At 48.6% G+C, this 20,057-nt stretch overlaps 1 protein-coding gene across 2 annotated transcripts in view; it reads right to left on the bottom strand.

Annotated features, from left to right (window-relative positions):
• LOC126522918 (uncharacterized) overlaps window positions 1-19,142 on the bottom strand; it is a 102,866-nt gene extending 83,724 nt beyond the window's left edge. Inside the window, exon 1 of one of the 2 annotated variants that reach the window (XM_050171762.3) lies at window positions 18,744-19,142. In XM_050171762.3, coding sequence (XP_050027719.3) covers window positions 18,744-19,085 — 342 coding nt within the window. In that variant the 5' untranslated portion in view covers window positions 19,086-19,142. The remainder of the gene's footprint in view (window positions 1-18,743) is intronic. The other variant, XM_050171763.3, reaches the window with a different exon arrangement.
• Between the last annotated feature and the right edge of the window lie 915 nt (window positions 19,143-20,057).

Below are 20,057 nucleotides of genomic sequence, written 5' to 3'. Positions count from 1 at the left end.
CTCCCTAATGTCTTCTCGTCCGTCTTCAGGTCGCCGGGTCTGAGCTCCGCCATCTGCCGGTGAGGAAGCCTTTGAAATATTCGTACGCCCTCTCGCCTAGGTTTAGATGCGATACCTGCGCCAGGATGGCAGAGTGCGTAACCTTGTCGAAGGCGCTTTCTAGGTGGAGCCCGAGGACGGCTTTGGTGTCCCTGGTTTCGCCGTCGATGACCTAATGTTTGTTAAGTAAAAAATCTCAGTGCCCTCCCACTCTGTGAAGGAAGATGACCAGCAAAGCTGTGTATGTGGGCCCCTTAATGGCGAACTGCACCTCCGCCGCTGGTCGGCCTGGCATGGCGTTACATTCGGGATCAGCCGACGTATGGGGAGAGCTGAACGCTTGCTGCACCTCTTCTGCGGGTGAGGCCGGTATTACGCTATCTTCGGGATTTTGCTCTATGCGCGGACGCGATAGTGGGGAAAGTAGCCCTGAAGAGGAACCTTTAGCTCTGGTGGTCCTATATAAATACGTGTAAAAGGATAATTCGTTTTTCTCCACAACCACTGCATCAAATTTTACAAGGTTTGTTGCACTTAGAAAAAATACTTAAAATCTAGTGACTGTTGGTTTAGAATGTTTTATTTAGGTCATCATTTGTTTATTCAAAATTGGCAAAAATCAAAAATTTTCAGACAACGAAACCAACTTTACAACTCTGTCTTTCGGTAATCAAAACTGATATCACAATTCTGTACATTGCATCTAACAGCAGATCTAAAGCGGACAAAATTGATATATTACGCATGAATCTAAAAAAAAATTAGTAATGTGGAAATACACCTTTTCCACAACCCTTGTTCACAACGTAACGACTTCATGTAAGATATAAATCGGCATATTGCATTTGTCCGCTTCGAATTGTCTAAAGGATTCTGTTTACATAACCGCGATATCAGTTCTTGATGCGGAGTTATTAATTTGTAAACTTCGTGCTTCTGTATTTTTCGCACTTTCGGATTTTGAAAATCTTTTACCAGAATTCAAGCCCTAAATAGAAATTCCGCTTCCAATAGTCACTAGAATTTACCTTTCTCTCCTGAATCCAGCAAAATTTATTAAAATCGGCCAAGGGGTTATCTCAGAAAATCGCTTCGGCGTTTTACATTTATGTGAATAAACCACGTCGGAGGTGGGCCCGAGTTAAAGCATACTCTTAACGACTTCGTTGTAAAAAAAAAAAAAAAAAAAAAAAAAAAAAAGCCGTGAATATCGCCGCCTCAGATTTTGTCATGATGGCACCGCCACCATCGGCACGGCTCCGTGAGCAGCTACCAAGCTGTTCACTTTCGTTATCTTCCTTCCCTCGGCGGCAGTGCACTGTCTTGATGCCGACGACACGCTAAATCTGCACCATCATTCCGTCATGCATCTCTTCTGCGAACAAGCAAGCTTTCGGCGGCACACGTTCACTGCCGTATTGACATTAAAACTTTAAAATGCTTGCCTTCGAGAAAGCAGCGTGAATAAAAATGGAACGCGACTATGTGACCATGGGCACATGTTCACGGGGCCATACTATTGATCATAGCATCACAAAAAGCTAGATGTGGTCAGGTTGACTTTACAGGTTTGGAAGGAATGACTGACGGGCTAGTTGCTTCATTATCACATAAACAACAGCGCCTAATGTTAGCGCAGTTTGTGTGTGGTTCCCCCCTGTGTGTGTCCCGTCGTGAAGTGCTGTTCTTTCTTTGACTTTACAGATGTTCTTTTTCTGCATCAGTTACGTCTTCCAAGAGTGTTTACCTGGAAAATTTTTGTTCGCATTGCTCTTACAGAAGCATGTTTAGTCGAAATTTGTTCGCTTGGCCGCTTAATCTCGAGGACGGGCTCCAAACTGCTCATTTTCTTTAACCACGTAAAAACCATTACTGAAAATTTAATTAACGTAGCTTTGTTAATTACGCAAACAACTTCTCAACTTACTCCGCATCTAGAGGTTACCAATCTGAACACTTGAATGATAAAATGATGTTAACATTGTTTGCATCGTTCGAATAGTTTTGTTTCGTGCAGTTAAAAGCAGCCGGCATATTGATGGTGCTGTATATAGGCTTCTTATAAAGTAAGTGTGAAAGCTTGGACAGCTTATCTTGGCACAAATCAACTTCATGAGCTTAAGCACATGACCCAACCTTGCACGTCTGTCTTTACAACCGATTCTCATACATTATACAAGAAGCACCTCAGCGCTACGGCACATCCCACAAGGTGTGCGAGAACACTGTGCGCGCTCCCGATTAGGTTTCTGAGCGTTGGTGGCATCAGACTCGGTTTCCTGGCATCATAAGGAATAAAAACAGCTTCCTGTAGGAAAGCATTGGGTACATTTTCAGCAGTTTGTAACATATGGATCAGCACGGATATGTACGTTAGAACGAAAAGTACTGAAATATTAAGGTGAGGGTTTCGCTGCATGTATTTTGGCTGTCTAATGTTAAGATCTAAAGAAAAAATGCTTTGATTTTGTGACAATTAATGCTGACATGAAATATGAGCTCCGACACTGTACCCGTGGTGGAACTGGCCCCTGGAATACAGGGCTACATTAAACCACGATATGCTGGTTTGATAAATACCAGTAATTGTAAAGTGGTTCACTCTTGAATTTCCTGTATGTCAATCGGCGCCGCTGTGCAGTGTTGGGGGCCCTTTTTATACCACCAGCACTATGTTTCAGCTAATATTGAAAGAAACTCTATTCTTCCTTCTAAGGGGGGGGGGGGGGGAGGGGGCTTTTTTTAGCGTCTAACCACAGTTCCAAAGTTATCAGTTAGCTCAAGATGCGCCTGCATGTGTTTCTAATATCCAGTATGTTGGCACGAATTCAATAGCGAAAGAGCGCTATCTTATCAGATTGTGCGCGTGAAGCGAATACTGGCGTACATTCTCCATCACATTTGCCGACCCGAGATTGCGCTGCGATGTACGAGCATTCCAATCTGACGAACCGACGCCTTGATCCGTAGATCGGAATCAGAGGAAGCACTTTGCGCGCAGCCATCGGTATCTTTGAGTGTTATTTTCTTTTCCAGCGCAAGCTCATCTTATAATGAGTAACATTCGTGACTGACTCTTCTGGAAGTGTTTTGTTCTTGACATTTCTACAACGTGAGAGTATAGAGGTGCTCCATCTTTATTGAGAGAATACTGGGAAATGAACTAGGCCTTTTCTTGCGTCTGCGTTTACACATTTACCGCACCAATTTATTTTCCATAACTTACGTTTTAATTTAGGGGGCTGTAAAGCACAGCAACCTTTTACTAACAGGATGTTTTAATAACACAGAAAATTTAAATGCTTATTAGTCGGCTTTGACTTCATGGTAAGGAATTTCAATAAAGATCTACTTACGATAATTAAAAGCCTATCCGTTTGACAACGTTTCATCTGAGTTCCCCTTTGCAAGGTGATACAGACTTGCAGATTGTTCGTATTGGGCACCCTCGACATATGTCCAACCGCCAAACAAAGGGTTATTCTGAATGTTTCATTTCAGGAAGGCGTGTTACCCTCCTGTCTTTCATTCCCGTTCGCAAACACGCATAAGACGAAAGTGCTGCGTGAAGAGCGTCGTTAGTCCAAGCCAACTAGCTACCGTAACTCACCTCGCCTATATCGCTGTCATTTAGGCTTAGATAAGAAATATTATTATTTAAACTGACGCATCACGAATCCAAAAAGAGCTGCGCGCGACCAGCCCAGCTAGGTTTCTTTCATTTCGTACATCGTCGTAGCGGCTAATAGTAGCTCACGAAGCAGAGCACTGAGTGTGGATATGGCAGAGAAGGTGTTCCATATAATGTCTCGTCACCCACCGAGAATTGCCCGCCGTGCTACTGGCCATTTCTAGAAAATTGTATATGTGACGCCCAGCCATTTGGAACACGGCAACTTTGTTTTGCGATGGGAGAGTCCAGGTGAGAGAAAGTGTGGTTATGGAGATAAAGACACGCTATTTTCTGCAGTAGCTTAGGCATGCATGGATGAATGCCTTTATTTATTGAGAAAAGGGAGGAGCAAGCATCAGTGGAAGCACGTCTCAGTAGACTGGGAAAGAAGCGGGGGACAAAGAGGAAAAGCTGGGGCCTGGGTGGCAGGCGAAGTCGCAGCTTAGAGGCGAGAGAATATAAGCAAGAGTTGGCGAAACCAGTTGAATTCCAGTGTAGATGTGTGATGTGCCGAGTAAATGATTGGAGTCACCGCCCAGCATCCGCCCTTTGCGGCAGTCTAGGCTCCCACCGTTCTTGGTAACAAACCTTTACTGAAAACCAATCTTCGCAATTACTTATTCATCAGCCATGCCTAGCCACGTATTCCTTAGTGGCAGGGTCTGTGGATTACAACTACGCTGTCCCGACAAGTTACGACCATAACGTGGCGCTTGCGGTTACGGATGCCATACTCGTGACTCTTACTGTACTACTACTATACTGCGCGAATACTATAAACATGGGTTTACTGCACAAGTTAGTGAACAGACATTTTAGAACCGCGTTTTTCGCCTTACATACGCCAAACGCAAGCACCATTGTAGCATGTCACGGTGTGAGTCCCTTCAAGACAGAGACGCGAACGTAAACATAAGAACGTGTTAGAAGACAGGGTCTTGGGCCTCGTGCCAAACATATCCAAGCCAACAATATGATAACAGTCATGCCGTCGTTTCTATGCAAAGAGGTTGTGTATTTAAACTTCTGGAGTGACAGTCCAATCCGCCACCTACGGGAGCGCGTGAAGCCGCCGGGGGCCACATTGTTAGAGGAAAAGGAGTGCGGCCACAGTACGTGGCTGCGGTATACGCGCGACGCAACCTGTGCTTGCGGTTCTGCGATTAAAAAATAAAATTAAACCCCTTTAGGAAGTATATCAGTCCGCCATTTTGTGTCGCAGTTGTCAAAAATAAAACGTCATGATGGTGGGTGCCTTGTGTTCTGTGTACAATATTGTTACGAGGAGTTGCGAAGAAATGGTTTTATATACAGGAGAATTGGACAATGATGGTAGCGTGATCGTAGCGAAGCCCGGCCTCTCTAACTCCTCGTTTTCTTCGTCCTCTCTTTCTTCTCTTCTTGTCCGTGCCTTTCGTATCTGTTACATTTTCCCGCAAGCAGACGAAGCCCGTGGGGCGAGTCAGGATGTACAAGCAGGGTAGAAAGGCTTCAGGCGAGCAATATGAGTCAGCTGAGTTCTGCTTGATGGCCGACCATTGCACAGGAGGCGAGCTATGACGTAAGTGAGTTCGCTCAGGCGGTCCACAACTACAAATGGGCCTGAATATTGTGACAAGAACTTTTGGCACAATCCACGCTTGCGTTGCGGTGTCCAAAGGAGGAATAAGTCACCTTTTTGCAGCGATACTTGTACGTGACGGTCGTCGTATCGCTCTTTCGAACGACTTTGCGAGGCCAGAGTACGAAGACGAGCTATTCGACGCGCTTCTTCGGCGAGACACAAAGTCTTCGATACAGGATCATCACTGTGCAGAACGAAGGGTAAGAAAGTGTCCAGAGGGCTTCGCGGTAACCTTGCATACAGGAGATAAAATGGGCTATAGTTCGTGGTTTCGTGCTTCACCGTGTTGTATGCATAAGTGATGAAGGGCAGCACGTCGTCCCAGTTATGATTGGAGGAGACGTACATGGCAAGCATGTTAGTCAGCGTTCTGTTTGTCCTTTCAACGGGGCCATTGGTCTGTGGATGATACGGCGTGGAATGACGGAACTGTGAAGTGCACAAACGAAGTAACTCTTTAATGGCATCAGCCGTGAACTGGCGACCACGGTCGCTGATGATGACACGTGGTGGGCCATGACGAAGGACCACGGAACGGAGCAGGAAGGCCGCCACGCAAGCAGCGGTGGAAGACGGTATGGCTGCAGTTCCTCCATACCGTCTAAGATGGTCTACGCAGACAATTATCCAGTGGTTCCTGTTGTTAGATAACGGGAATGGACCCAAAAGGTCAATGCCTACTTGCTCGAACGGCGTACTGGGCGGTGTCAATGGCCGAAGGGGGCCCGGGGCTGCGGTGGTCGGTCGCTTGTGACGTTGGCACGTTTCACAACTAGCGACATAGCGCTTGGTTGTTTCGTACATCTTGGGCCAGTAAAAGCGCTCCTGCGTGCGGTGCAGCGTTCGTACGAAGCCGAAATGGCCGGATGTCACATCGTCATGCATGGCGCGTAGAACGTCGGAGCGAAAACTCTCGGGGACAAGAAGCAGAAAACGCGCTCCATGCCCGGAGTAATTAGTTTTGTACAGCAATTTATCACGGGCAGTAAAGCGACCGCTGCCTTTAGAAGTACGGGCGGCGACAAAAAGCGGATCAAGGGTAACATCATCCCGTTGTTCTCGCTGAAAGTCTGCCGCGTCAGGGAACGTAGGAGTAACAGCAGCGAGACAGTCGTCAAAATTCTCAGCCTCGCAGTCGGTAGTCGCAAGAGGAATCCGAGAGAGGCAGTCGGCGCCAGCGTGACGACGGCCACTCTTGTACGATACCACAAAGTCGTATTCCTGGAGGCGCAGCGCCCAACGTGCGAGGCGACCAGAGGGATCACGCAAACCGACCAGCCAGCATAAAGAATGATGGTCATCGATAATCTTGAATGGTCTACCGTAAAGATAACATCGAAACTTTTGTACGGCGAAAACGGCTGCCAGGCATTCCTGTTCCGTAACCGTATATTTGCGTTCAGATTTGCTCAGACAACGGCTGGCATATGCGACAACATGTTCTGCGCAACTGTGACGTTGTACAAGCACCGCTCCTATCCTGATTCCACTCGCATCAGTGTGAACTTCAGTCGGGCAAGATAGATCGAAGTGACGCAAGAGGAGTGCTGACGTTAGTATAAACTTCAGTTGAGAGAATGATGCGTCACACTCTGGTGTCCAATTGAAGGATGCATTTTGTCGCAAAATACTTGTCAACGGGTAAACGATGTCGGCAAACCGGGGAAAAAAACGACGAAAATACGAACATAGGCCAATGAATGAGCGGAGTTCTCGTGCTGACTGCGGTGGCTTGAAGGAGCTCACTGCTTCAATCTTACGAGGATCGGGTCTGACGCCATCCTTGTCGACTAAGTGTCCCAGGACCAGTGTTTGACGTTCGCCGAACCGACACTTTCTTGAGTTTAGGACCAGTCCAGCTTTCTCAATGCAGTCGAGAACGAGGCTGAGGCGTTCGTTATGTTCTTCACACGTGCGGCCAAAGATTACAACATCACCGAGGTAACACATGCATATCTCCCACTTTAGACCACGTAGTACTGTGTCCATGAATCTTTCAAAGGTGGCAGGAGCATTACAAAGGCCAAAAGGCATAACATTAAATTCGAATAGGCCATCTGGAGTCACGAAAGCGATCTTTTCCTTGTCGGCAGGGTCCATAGGTATTTGCCAGTACCCCGATCGCAAATCAAGTGTTGAGAAGTAAGAAGCAGCGTGTAAGCAATCAATGATGTCATTGATTCGCGGTAGTGGATAGACATCCTTCTTCGTCACTGCGTTTAGATGTCTGTAATCCACGCAGAATCTCCAGGAGCCATCTTTTTTTCGGACCAGGATTACTGGGGCTGCCCATGGACTAGATGACTCTTGAACGACACCTTTGTTCATCATCTCCTTGACTTGCTCGGCAATAACTTTGCGCTCGGACGATGACACTCGGTAGGGCTTCTGGCGGATGGGGTATGCTGAGCCGGTATCTATTCTGTGACGAGCGCGGGACGACGGTAAATGAAGGGGTGCATCTCCATGCGTGAAGTCGAATGCGGCCTCATGCCTGGCAAGGACTTGTACCAGTGCTTGCCGTTCCGATGTACCGAGAGCCTTGCTGATCATGCCAAGCATTAGATCTTGAGAATGGCGATTATCGCAAGGACAGCAAGCTGTAGAGACGTCGGTAGTTAGTGCCGCTATTGAACTACATGCGGCTTCATCGAAAAGAGCGATTTTCATACCGCGAGGAAGGGCAACCGGCGTGGCGGAACAGTTCAGCGCCCACAATGTGGCGACTCCTTTCGTCATTCACACGACAGAGCAGGGCACAAGTATATTTTTTAGCACAGTTTTTTGCGGAGAGGCCTAACTATACAAGGTCAACACAATCAGCATCAACAGTAGTTGTAGAAACACGAACGGGCGTCAGGCACCACGATGGTACAATCACTTCATCAAGAACACTGAGTGTGTCTGTGTCCCCGTCTTCACCCCTCAAGCTTTGTTCGGAATGTGCTGATATAAATAACTTGTTCAATGAGATTTCGCCACAACCACAGTCCACGGAAGCGCCGCACTGTTCAAGAAAATCGATACCAAGAATAACGTCGTGCGAACAACGAGAACGAACAAGGAATTCCGACACAAACACTTTCCCAGCCAACAAAACACTCACAGCACAAACACCAAGGGGATGAAGCCACTCGCCGCCTACTCCACGAAAGGTAATACCGTCGTTCCAAGAAAACATAACTTTATGGCCTAGCCGATTTTTGAAAGCGAGGCTCATCACAGACACAGTCGCCCCAGTATCAACTAACGCCATGGTCGGTATTCCGTTAATCGAGACATTCACTGTGTTTTTGAACATCACAACAGGCAGAGGTATTTCTTGCAAAGACTATCCGGCGACCACACATCCACTGGTCGCGGATGCTAGTTTCCCGGGGGCGGTGAGGAAGAACGGCGCCGAGGGGACGGAGAGCGACGGGGACGGCTATTTGGTGGCGTCAAACTCCGCTCAGATGCTGGCGAATCACTGCGTCTGGTCTCGTGTGAGAAGTGATCCCTTGGAAGCAAATCGGTCGTCCGCAGGTCATATGAAGTACGGGTTCTGAGTGGCGAGAACATCGATGGTGTCCTATGTGATTGACGGGCTTGGCGACAATACCGAGCTATATGGCCTGTGGAACCGCCGTTGCAGCACACGGGAGGGTCGCGGTTCTCAGCGTCTTCCTCGAAACGAATGGTAGACGGCTGCGGGCGGCGAGAAAGTTCGTGGTCATGTGGATAACGTGTCTCTGCTGCTTGCTGAAATCCGTTATATCTTTCATAAGTCGCGTCGTGGTAGTAGGGTCGGTGCTGTTCTTGTCGTGGCCTGACAGAAGTCGCAGGGCCTCGGGGGTAAAAACGCAGCTGCTCTCGTTGTGGCCGAGCGTCATAAGTAGGGCCTCTGTCGTAGAGACGTGACTGCTGTCGGGGCGTGAGTTCATAATCCTCAGTGCCCCTTGCCGCAGGATACGGGGAGAAGGATGCCACGTTTGGCTCAAAATCTAGGGGTAGGCGGAAGCTATGTGTGCCTGGATGTGTCACTTGCGTGTGCAGGCTGAGTTCTTCCCGAACTATTTGTGGGATCGTTGATTCAAGACCAAGGGGCTGGTTGCTGTCCACGCTTGCAACTGTCGTTACATTGGCTAGCCTGCCAAACTTCGGCGTTATGCGCCTCGTCTTTAGTTGCTCGAAAGTGCGACAGTGCCGAATGATGTCAGCGACGGAAGCCAGGCTGTCTTTTGCAATGAGGAAATTGTAAACATCCTTGGCAATTCCTTTTAGGATGTGCCCGACTTTGTCTTCCTCGGACATTCCAGAGTCCACCATCCTACACAGTTTTATTACTGCCACAATGTAGGTCGTGCACGTTTCGCCTGGTACTTGCGCACGTTGCAGTAGCGCCTGTTCTGCCCTTTTCTTTTTCGTCGCGGAGTCGCCGAATCGCTCTTTGATTTCCGAAACAAATCTTCCCCATGTTGTGAATGTTTCCTCGTGGTTGTCGAACCACACCAACGCAGTATCCGTTAGAAAAAACACGACGTTCGAAAGCTGAGAAGCGCTGTTCCACCTGTTGGCGGCACTCGCCCGGTGATAATGGATGAGCCATTCCTCGACGTCTTCGTCCGATTTTCAGGCGAAGGGACGCGAATCTCTCAGTTGCAGAACAGAACTTGTCGGGGCAGCAGTTGGAATGGGCCGTTGTTCTTCTGCGTCGCGGGACATGTTCAGCTCCGGTGAATTCGGTGGGAGTCCAGCAAGGCGACGGCTCCGTCGAAGAACTTGTGGTTCAGCCTCCGTCTTCGGGTGTCGATTACGCAGCGCCTTCCACCACAACTGTTACGAGGAGTTGCGAAGAAATGGTTCTATTTACAGGAGAATTGGACGATGATGGTAGCGTGATCGCAGCGCAGCCCGGCCTCTCTAACTCCTCGTTTTCTTCGTCCTCTCTTTCTTCTCTTCTTGTCCGTGCCTTTCGTATCTGTTACAATATGTTGCGAGAACTGAAAAACAGTCGCTTCCTGTTTTCTTCATTGAGTAACCTGCCGCGTGCATCGGCACTGTGAAGCCCTTTCGTCGATACGTGGTGCCGGCCCGTATTGACACAATTACATGACCTCGAAATGTAGTATCTTTATGCCACTTCTTAAAAAGATCACTATTTGTGTAAATCAGCGTTTTCGGTTGAAACCAAGAAAACAAGAAAAAAATATTCAACGGTAGGTATCATTTTTTCCGGCATTTGAGTTCTAGCTGAAAAGAGTCGGTGAAAGCAAATTTACAATAAAGCTAAGGCGACCCACAATCTGCACACAGCCGCAAGCCTACATGCGCTCCAATGAGAATAACCTGCCAAAGTTAAGGTCATGCGGCCAGCTGGCCGCTCAAGCAATCTTTACTTTTTTTTCGTTTCTGCATCCATTCTGCCTGCGTCTGCGGCAAAAACGTGAAGTGGGATGGTAGTGGTGGTGGTGAATTGTAGCAGCAGGCGGGTTTAGCCTGGCGAACAAGTCCGGCAATTGCTCCAGGCAGATAGATAAACAGAAATTGGTGGAGGCAGGTGGTAGCGTAATGGTTAGCGTGCCCATTTCCCAAATGTAAGATGGAGCATTTGGGAGATGGGCTCGAATCTCGGTGGTTTGTTTGTGAAGACAGCTTTCTGTGCTCTCTGGTGACTGCGAAGCTCAGTATGAGGGGGCATCCTGACGACAACGGTCGCCGTCAACGTAACAGAATAAGCGGGCGTGCAAGGTCACACTTAAAGCCGAAAGTACATTCAGAGGAAATACGCTATGCTCTTGCCGACAAAAAAAAAAAAAAAAAAAAACGTGATGAGTAACGAGCGGTGTTGTTGAGAGAGGCTGTAGACGGATAATGTCACCATAGACAGGACAACGCTCCAATCTCGGTGCTCAGCGGAAATATACGTCGACAGTGTGTCAACTAGCCTGTAATTGATACTTCATTAAGGTCGTTGCGTGTTTGTGTTGTGTCTAGCAGGAGCGAGTACCGTAAGAGATGACACTGGAGACAAGGCGGTGAGCGAAGTCCGCGAAAAGTAATTGAGGATAGCCATATTGAACGTCGACGCCATGTGGAATGAAGCCTGCGACTTCAGTTGCTCAGCCGCCAGAAAGACTTGAGTCGTAGCATACTGCTGGGCGTATTTGGTAACCACAGCGATAAACACACATTTTGCGGAAGTAAACAGAGGAAAGGGACCTAGTGAGTTGGCCGCCCTTTTCGAGCTCTGGCATTGTTCGAAAAATGAATGTGGCGAAGTATGACGCACAATATAGTATATGTCAACCCAAATGAATCAGCGTAGTCATACTTGCGCGACACGCCATGGTGGCCTGCCACCAGGACATCATGAAGTTGCAGCGATGAGAGTTTTCATTGCGTACTTGAGAATACAAACGAGCACATAAGAGACGTCCAAGGGACATTTCTAAAGTACAAGAGCACATCGCCCCCCCCCCCAAAAAAAAAAAAACAATTCACGAATATAAGCTTCCGAATATGGACGTCATAAGATCGAGCACTACGGCGCTTGTTGATCTTGTTTACAATCACGCCAGCATTTCATTCAGCGTTTATTCCGGAGAAAAAGAGTTGAAGGCCCGTTTATTTGCATCACAATGGCAGGCGTAATCAGGCAAACATTAACAGCATTTCATTAGAGAGTGCCTCTCTACTCTGTGGAGATTACGTATGACAATGACAACAAACACAGAAACCTTTGTTTACATCGATTCGCACATACATGGGATTCGCATAATTTTTTCACTGTCAATTTAAATGCTTAGGAATGGCACTCATTAACGCAATATTTCCATTCACAGTGAGCAAAAGCGGCTGTCGTATCCACAGTAGAATTGATTTAACTGGCTTTAAACCCGTGGACATTATATCGTTGCCAACTTCCGTGGGATTGGAGTCGTCAAAATGGGATACAGTTGACAGGGAAACCAGGAGGTTGATGAACGGCAAGAAGGCAGAAGCTTGCACAAGACCTCAGGGATATAAAATGACTTTTTGGGCAGCTTGGTCAGGGGGCCACGCAATGGTTTCCACGTCTACTAAAAATCCGCCAAAATATGAACAAGGGCCGACAAAAACGCAGGAATTTCGGGAAAGGTGAAACAGCAAGAAATTTCAGGATAGCATTAGCCTAAATATAAAAGATGACTTAAAAATAAGAAACCATAACGTTGACAGGGTGGCCAAATTTTGGCGCAAATAAATTGGCTGTTGAAGCAGTTCAGTTGAAACGCAATGGTGCGAAATAAGGCGAGAATGTCGGCAAGTGTTGAACAAAGGTCAAGTAGGTCCTGTGGCCGACGCCAGCGCTGGGCAGCTGTCAAGCGACTGCACGTATTAGCGAGATGCCTGGTCGTCAGTAGTTACAGTACGATTCGGGTCTGAAATATTGGACGCGGACTCCATCACATTGAATACAGTGCATTCTACGGTGTCATTCTTCGACAGATAGTACCGATTCTCGCGCAATGAGGATGGGAACAAATTGTCTCACCTGCCGGCTGTCACCTTCCTCCTACTGCCAACATTCCTTCCCCTCCGTAGTTGCTTAGCTTTTATTGGGTTCGGCTGCTAATCACGAGGTATTGGGATCGAATCCCAACCACGGCAGCCGTATTTCAATGGGTGTGAAATGCGAAAACCCGCGTACTTAGGTTTAGGCGCACGTTAAAAAATCCCAAGTGGTCTAAATTATTCCCGAATCCTCCACTACGGCGTGCATCATAATTAAATCGTGGTTTTGGCAAGTAAAACCTCATAACGTGTTATGTAACATTCGTTAAGGATGTCCTGTGCAGTCGCACAATTCTTGAATACAACTAAGTGTCAGGAGTTCTGCGCGAGGTCTTTGAGTATGTGGATAGCCTTTATGGCGTTCGATAGCTGCTAGTCTACATTGCGGCTATATAATAAAGGCGGAACGGCAACATGGTAGAGAATGTGGAGAACATACAAATCCCGCATATATTACTGCACAATAATTTTAAATATCGTTCTTGCTTCACGCACGTGGATAACCGCCATAGGAGACTACTTTGGAAACTAACTGCAAGTACTGTATATGTCGTACCAAAGGGTGTACCTGGCCTGGTGGCCCGTAAAAGTGACGTAATATTGCGAGCAGCTTCGGCCATAGCATGCTAACGGACGACGACACAAACTGAAGTGCCTAACGCAAGAGTGGACAGGGAACACTAAAGACGCTACAAGGACAAGCGCCCAGTTGGAAATTTGCGCTTATCCTTGTCGCCTCTTTAGTGTCCCGTGTCCACTCTTGAGCTAGTCTCTTTAGCATGGAATGCCAACTAGCCCGGTCTCACACCCTGCGACGACACAGGGACAGTTTGCTCAACTCTTGTATCGTGACTTTTGTGTCAAGGTGAAAAACCAATTTATCCATGTATATGTCTTAATACTTAAGCACATCTAGATTTGCAGCTGGGGCGGTAGCCCATGAGTGCGCATTGCAAAGTCGCTAGTGAAATAATTGTGTGCACCTTAACGAATTCGATAGGGGAAAATCAAAATCCGTCTACGACGGCGTCTCTAGGAGACACTGTGCGATGTTCGGACGTTAACAATGTGTGCCGACTGAAGAAAGGCTGCCGCGAAGTACTTCTGACGATTAGGCTAGCTTCTTTACTCCGTAGAATGAAAAAAAGAAGAAAAACAAAAGGACAAGAAAACAAGAAAGAAAAGAACTGCATCAGAAGCCCAGAATCAACCACTGCTCGTCGCGACTAAACGCTCTTAGGATGACGAGTAATTTCTAGGCGACGAGCGAATACGCTTGATCAAGAACATTGATAACATCGGTGGGACAAGCATTGTGGCGATGTTCAATGCGCAGGGATAGCTTTTATTATTATTTTTTATTTTGTTTGGTTGACGTCATCACGCGTCACCGCGGGAAGTTTGAAAAGTTTAAGGTTAGTACGCCACGTGGTGGCACTCACGCGAACTAAACACTCATGTCCAGAAAAGCTGGATACGTCAGCGCCGGATGTGTCCCCGCTCTCTTCCTTTGCTCTGTATCAGTAGCGCTTGTTTTTAAGTATTATGGAAAACCGCCAACTCACCCAGTCTGCCGTTCGACTATATAGACTTGCGGCCCATAGCTTGTGATTGGTGTATATCTTTTGATTCCTTTCGACACACCTGCGCACTGACATTGCTTCGGCAGCCACTCGCAGCTATATAAGGCGCCAGTAAAATGAGAGCCGTACATTTGAGCGTTCCCTTTAACAGTGGATCCGCACTTTACGCAAATATATACACACGTCCGCAGCATGCATCTTACCACGACACGAACAGACCATCTTACACCGTTTGTGGCTCGGTGCCACATTTGCCTGCTCCTATATTACATGTGTATAAGCCTTCATCAACGGAATGGCCGACAGCTCAAACCACGTGCGCGACAACCGCAGCTGCGACGATCGAGGCCGTTGTTTGCACCTTCCTTTTTGTCTGCCAGCGATATATGGCGCGAAGAGGCGAGTAATGTGTGAAGTGCCCTCAACAAACTGGAAAATTTCCCGCTATCAGAACAGATTCGTAGGGCAGAGTTCCCAAAGCAACTGCACGCGAAATTCTACATCTCTGTTCCTCGGGCTCCTGAGGTCTGCGGGCGATAGGCTATAAAACACTGTGAACACTGCCTGCTGCTACTGCTATATATAGATTGCCTACGGGTTTGTTCTCGATGTGCCTTTCCTTTTCGATCTCCTTACAGCTTTTTCCCATGCAGGGTAGCGAACCAGAACTACTCCTGGTTTCCTTTTTCTCTGAGAAAAAGAAGTGAGAGAGAAGAGAGAGATAAAAAAATTCACCCACGATTACGATACTGCCTAATGCAAAACTTGAGCGCAGCTCTATACGTGTTTTCGTTTCGCGATATATTCGCTGGCGCGGACAATCTGTGTCGTGCGGCACATTGCAGACGGGTCGAAGTGTGGCGCGACTGCCCCTCTAATCGGGAGATCGTGAGAGGCAGCGCGTGGGTGACGCGTGGGCGCGATTCACAGCAGCCGCCGCAGACAGACCTCCGCTCACGTGGCGCTTTGTGCTTTCGCAATGCCTCCTTTACTAGACGAGAAAAGGGAGAGGACACGGAACCGAGTTTACCGGACAACGCGGCAGGCATCTAGTAAAGGAGGAATTTGCTTTCGGTGGACGCGCTTGTCGTATTCATATAGGAGGTTGTTACCAGCACTCACGTACGGGGCAGAAACCTGGAGGCTTACGAAAAGGGTTCTACTTAAATTGAGGACGACGCAACGAGCTATGGAAAGAACAATGATAGGTGTAACGTTAAAGGATAAGAAAAGAGCAGATTGGGTGGGGGAACAAACGCGAGTTAATGACATCTTACTTGAAATCAAGAAAAAGAAATGGGCATGGGCAGGACATGTAATGAGGAGGGAAGATAACCGATGGTCATTAAGAGTTATGGACTGGATTCCAAGGGAAGGGAAGCATAGCAGAGGGCGGCAGAAAGTTAGGTGGGCGGATGAGATTAAGAAGTTTGCAGGGACAACATGGCCACAATTAGTATACATGACCGGGGTAGTTGGAGAAGTATGGGAGAGGCCTTTGCCCTGCAATGGGCGTAACCAGGCTGATGACGATGCTGATGAACGCGTTTGCCGCATGCCACCGGTGAACAGACGACGACACGCTACTCTGGCGCCATCTCGTGGCGGTCATCGCCGCAGAGCGCGTTTTGCGCGCGGCACTAGGATTTTCTTCTCACGCTTTCGCTATACCCTGCCTCCTCCGCTTTCCTCCTCACGCTCCCTTTGCTGGCGTCTTTCCTCACCCGCTGCGCCCCGCGTTCGCTCTTTGATCCTTTGCTGTGCTCGTTCGCTCGGTTATGCCGAGGGAGGACGCCACACTTATACACAATCCAAGCATTTTTAAAATATTCTATGCGCAGTGCACAAAAAGAGAATAGCACCCATACAATTGCGCGTAACCCGCGTTCGCGAAGCGAAACGTCACTGTAGCTTTTGAGTTAGGCCGTACGAAGTGCTTATTTGCCCCCTTTGTAGGTTTTCATCGGACGAAAAATCTGGGCTAACTTCGTAGGCAGAGCAGTCTAGCACAGCGACTCAAAGAGCAAGCTGTCACGATGGGAAAATGCGAGAAACTGACTCGCGAGGCACACCCGAGGCTGTATCAACGTGCGACTTTGGCACGAGGGAAGCACGCCTTGCGACCGTGCGCGATTGGTTAGAGCATTTGGCTGCTGTGCTGGAAGGGACGCGGGTTCAACCCCACCATCGGTCATGCATTACTTCGTAGCACTATAGGTAGACTTCACCGACTTTGGAGGTATCTAACTCGAGCTGCGTTAAGGGTATACCAGAGCGCGTCACAGCGCACACGAAATCGCAAGTTGGCTGAAGATACGAGGTATGCAGAAACGTTACTTTTATAATTCAGAGTGCCAGGCCGCCTGTGAAGCGCGTGCGTGTTGGTGCAGGGACATCATATTCAAAGTATGCGGTCGCACACTTCTAAAATGAGCGGTGCTAAGCTGGGGACTACTTTTATTAGTGTAATTGCGACAGCAATTAGGAATTACACGCATAATCCCGGAGCATTCCCGCAGGGCCCGCTGCCACCGTTTGGTCCTCCAGATATGGACGGTTCATGCGGTGCACGCGCGTGGAGGTTATAATGCTGGTTATTTGGGCCTATTGGCACAGCATTGCTGAGTGAATATCAGCGCGAAACAAGAAAACGTCATAACACGCGTGCACGGTGTTTAAGTACATGTGCTCTGTCACTTTCTTGTTTCGCGCTGACGGTTTTTGACGGAGGCCATAGAAGGCGTGATGAATGAAGTACTCCAACGTGAACGCAGTGACATGAGGAAAGAGAGGGGGAAAAAATAGGGACGCATGTGCACTCATGAGCTGTGGATGCAAAAACATTAATGACCAATTGAACGCCGCTGAAGCGGTCCATCGAGTCATGAACTCATCGCGGGCAAGCGAGCGCGTTGAGACGCTTGGTGCGTTTCGATTTGACCTCGGTGAGGCGCAGTTAGAACGCGGCCAAGAGCTTCCGCGTACAAGAAGCACGCGGGGAAAAAATATTACTATATGTAACGCCTTCGCATTCCTACAGGTAAGCAGTCGTAACTGTCACTGCGGAAGTTTTGTGCTCACAACTGTTGCACAGAAAACGGAATATTTTCATATCGTCGCACAGTACCCCTAGGCACTGTTTCTGGAGCCAATCGTTCCGGCAGGGCGACGAAATACCACTTTGTATAACCTGAATAGTTTTTCGTGTTAGCTAGGTAGATTATTTTACAATATCTTTTTAAAACTTAATATTTTTCACAAAAAAAGTGATGTGGCGCGATGCAGTTGCAAACCCAGCATAAGCCTTTTATCTAATTTACGCTTGTAAAATACAAGTCCCCTCTATCGCTATCATTAAAAAAAATTCTCCGACGATTGCGATACTCAATAATGCAGCCGTAATCTTTACCAGGAAACGCTAGCGGTGAATGCTGTGCGCGAAGGCGAGCTTTCTGGTTCTTTTCTTTTTTACTCCGGACGGCTGGAGCTGCCGCGGATGCGGGGACGTGAGCGCCATCTGGCGGTGCTTCAAGGCGGCTTCCTCTGCTTTCCTCCTCGCGCTCTTTTCGCCACCGTAGTCTTCTGCTTTTCTCCTCACCCTTTCGCCATATCTCCTCCTCCGATTTCCGCCTCATGCTTCCTAACTAACCTCTTTGCGCTCTCTTCGTTATCGCCTTCTTTCATTCCCCGCTGCGCTTCGCGTTCGCTCGGTTACTTCGAGGGAGGACGAGGCACGCCGACGCCCAACGCAGGAACGGGCGCTTAAGAACTGCGTTCTAAAACAAACATCATGAGCAGGCTCATATACTGCGCATAGAGAGCAAGAAAAAAAAAACGCCTAGAAGAACACAGAGGCTACAGGTCATTAAAGTGTTTAGGACCATGTCTACAAAGGAGCTCTTACGATATATAACTGTTCGTAACAACTGCCCCCCAATCGGGACGTTAGCGGAGGTGGCCGGCAAATGGCTAAGCACACATACGAACAAAGAAATCGTGATTTAGGGATCTAATTACCAGGGAGGACGCTGGAACCAGCGTCCTTCATCCATTCCCGTCGTCTTTCCGGCGCTCCTCTAAAGTGTATACTAGTAGCAATAAACTTTATTTATCAAAAGAGCAGGCGACATCTTCACCCTGGGCTGCCGGCGCGTCCTCATTCCAGGACCCTTAATCGCTGGCAAATACCTTAGCTGTCCAAGTTCCAACTACACGTAGCTGCAGCTGCTCCCGCCTTAAGTATATACCGCCATCGATTCCTTTAGCAGTACCAACATGCGCATCGCACCTGGAAGGCGAACCTCGCGTGGTGCGCGGCCAGGTGTCCGTGCGCCGGCGCCGGGCTCGAGTACTGGGCCGCGGCCGCGGCTGCGGCCGCAGCCGCCGCCGCCGCCGTGTCGGGCGACCCCCGCACCGCCTGTCCCCAGACGCCGCCCAGGTGGGCGCTGTGGCTCTGCATCGCCCCGGCGGCGGTCGACGGGTGCTGGTGGTGCGTCGTCGAGGACTGCGCCGTCGCGGGGTTGTGGTGGTGATGGTGGTGGTGGTGGTGGCCCCTGGCCGGCGACGACGTGGGTGGGGGAGGCGCCACGGCCGGGGACACGGGCGCCGGGGGCATGGAGGCCGCGGCCATCGAGCTCACCGCCACCGACGGGGCCGCGGGGGACGACGCGGACGAGGTGACCACGCTGCCCATGGACGACATCTGCAGCGGTATATATTACGGTTACATACGCATATACATATGCGTGTGTGTGTGTGTGTGTGTGTGTGTGTGTGTGTGTGTGTGTGTGTGTGTGTGTGTGTGTGTGTGTGTGTGTGTGTGTGTGTGTGTGTGTGTGTGTGTGTGTGTGTGTGTGTGTGTGCGGCACGAAACGACGACGCGGACGTGTGGCGCCCTTATATATACTATGTTTCATACACAGCAAGCAACGTTATGCACGAAAGCTATAATTAGAGAGGATTTTCTCACTGTTGGCATCTTCGGGAAAAAAAAGTGTGTGTGTGTGTGTTTTTTTTTTTTAATATGAAGGAAGGACGGAAGCAAGATCGGAAATGAAATAAATCTATAGGTATTCGTCGTGTAATTCGACGTGACATTGAGTCTCGCACTACTGTGTCGCAGGATGTGACGCATTTGTTGCACAACATGCGTCGCAGATCTGGGCCTATGTGTTTGCCATTGAACAAGCAGAGTGCGTGCCAATGAAAATAAGCGAAATAAAAATGAGTAAGATATATCAATTAGTTGTTCCGTTTAGAAAGAGTCACATATAAAGAACAACCGCACTGCAAACGCGAGGAGTGGGACTTTGACCGCAGTATACGCGTACATATAGCTTCCGCAGAGTTGGCTGCTGCAGTCGATCGCCTTTATAACAAAGTCCTTGGGGCCTCCGAAGTCATCCGTTGTGCAAGTGCACTACGTTGAAAATGTCGCGAACCGGTCAGCGCCCAATGAAGCCGGGACAGAATTATTCCATCGTTATACAGGTCATTTCGTTGTATAGAGGCGTTCGTTGTAGTGGCGTTCGGCTGTGCAGTGTTAAACGGAGTACAGATTGGACGAGCGCGCGCGATGTCCTGGCCGCTTGGCAACACTGGG

The sequence above is a fragment of the Dermacentor andersoni genome, chromosome 6, assembly GCF_023375885.2.
Source record: "Dermacentor andersoni chromosome 6, qqDerAnde1_hic_scaffold, whole genome shotgun sequence".
NCBI classification, from domain to species: Eukaryota; Metazoa; Arthropoda; class Arachnida; order Ixodida; family Ixodidae; genus Dermacentor; species Dermacentor andersoni.
This window is presented reverse-complemented; position numbering and strand designations above follow the sequence as displayed.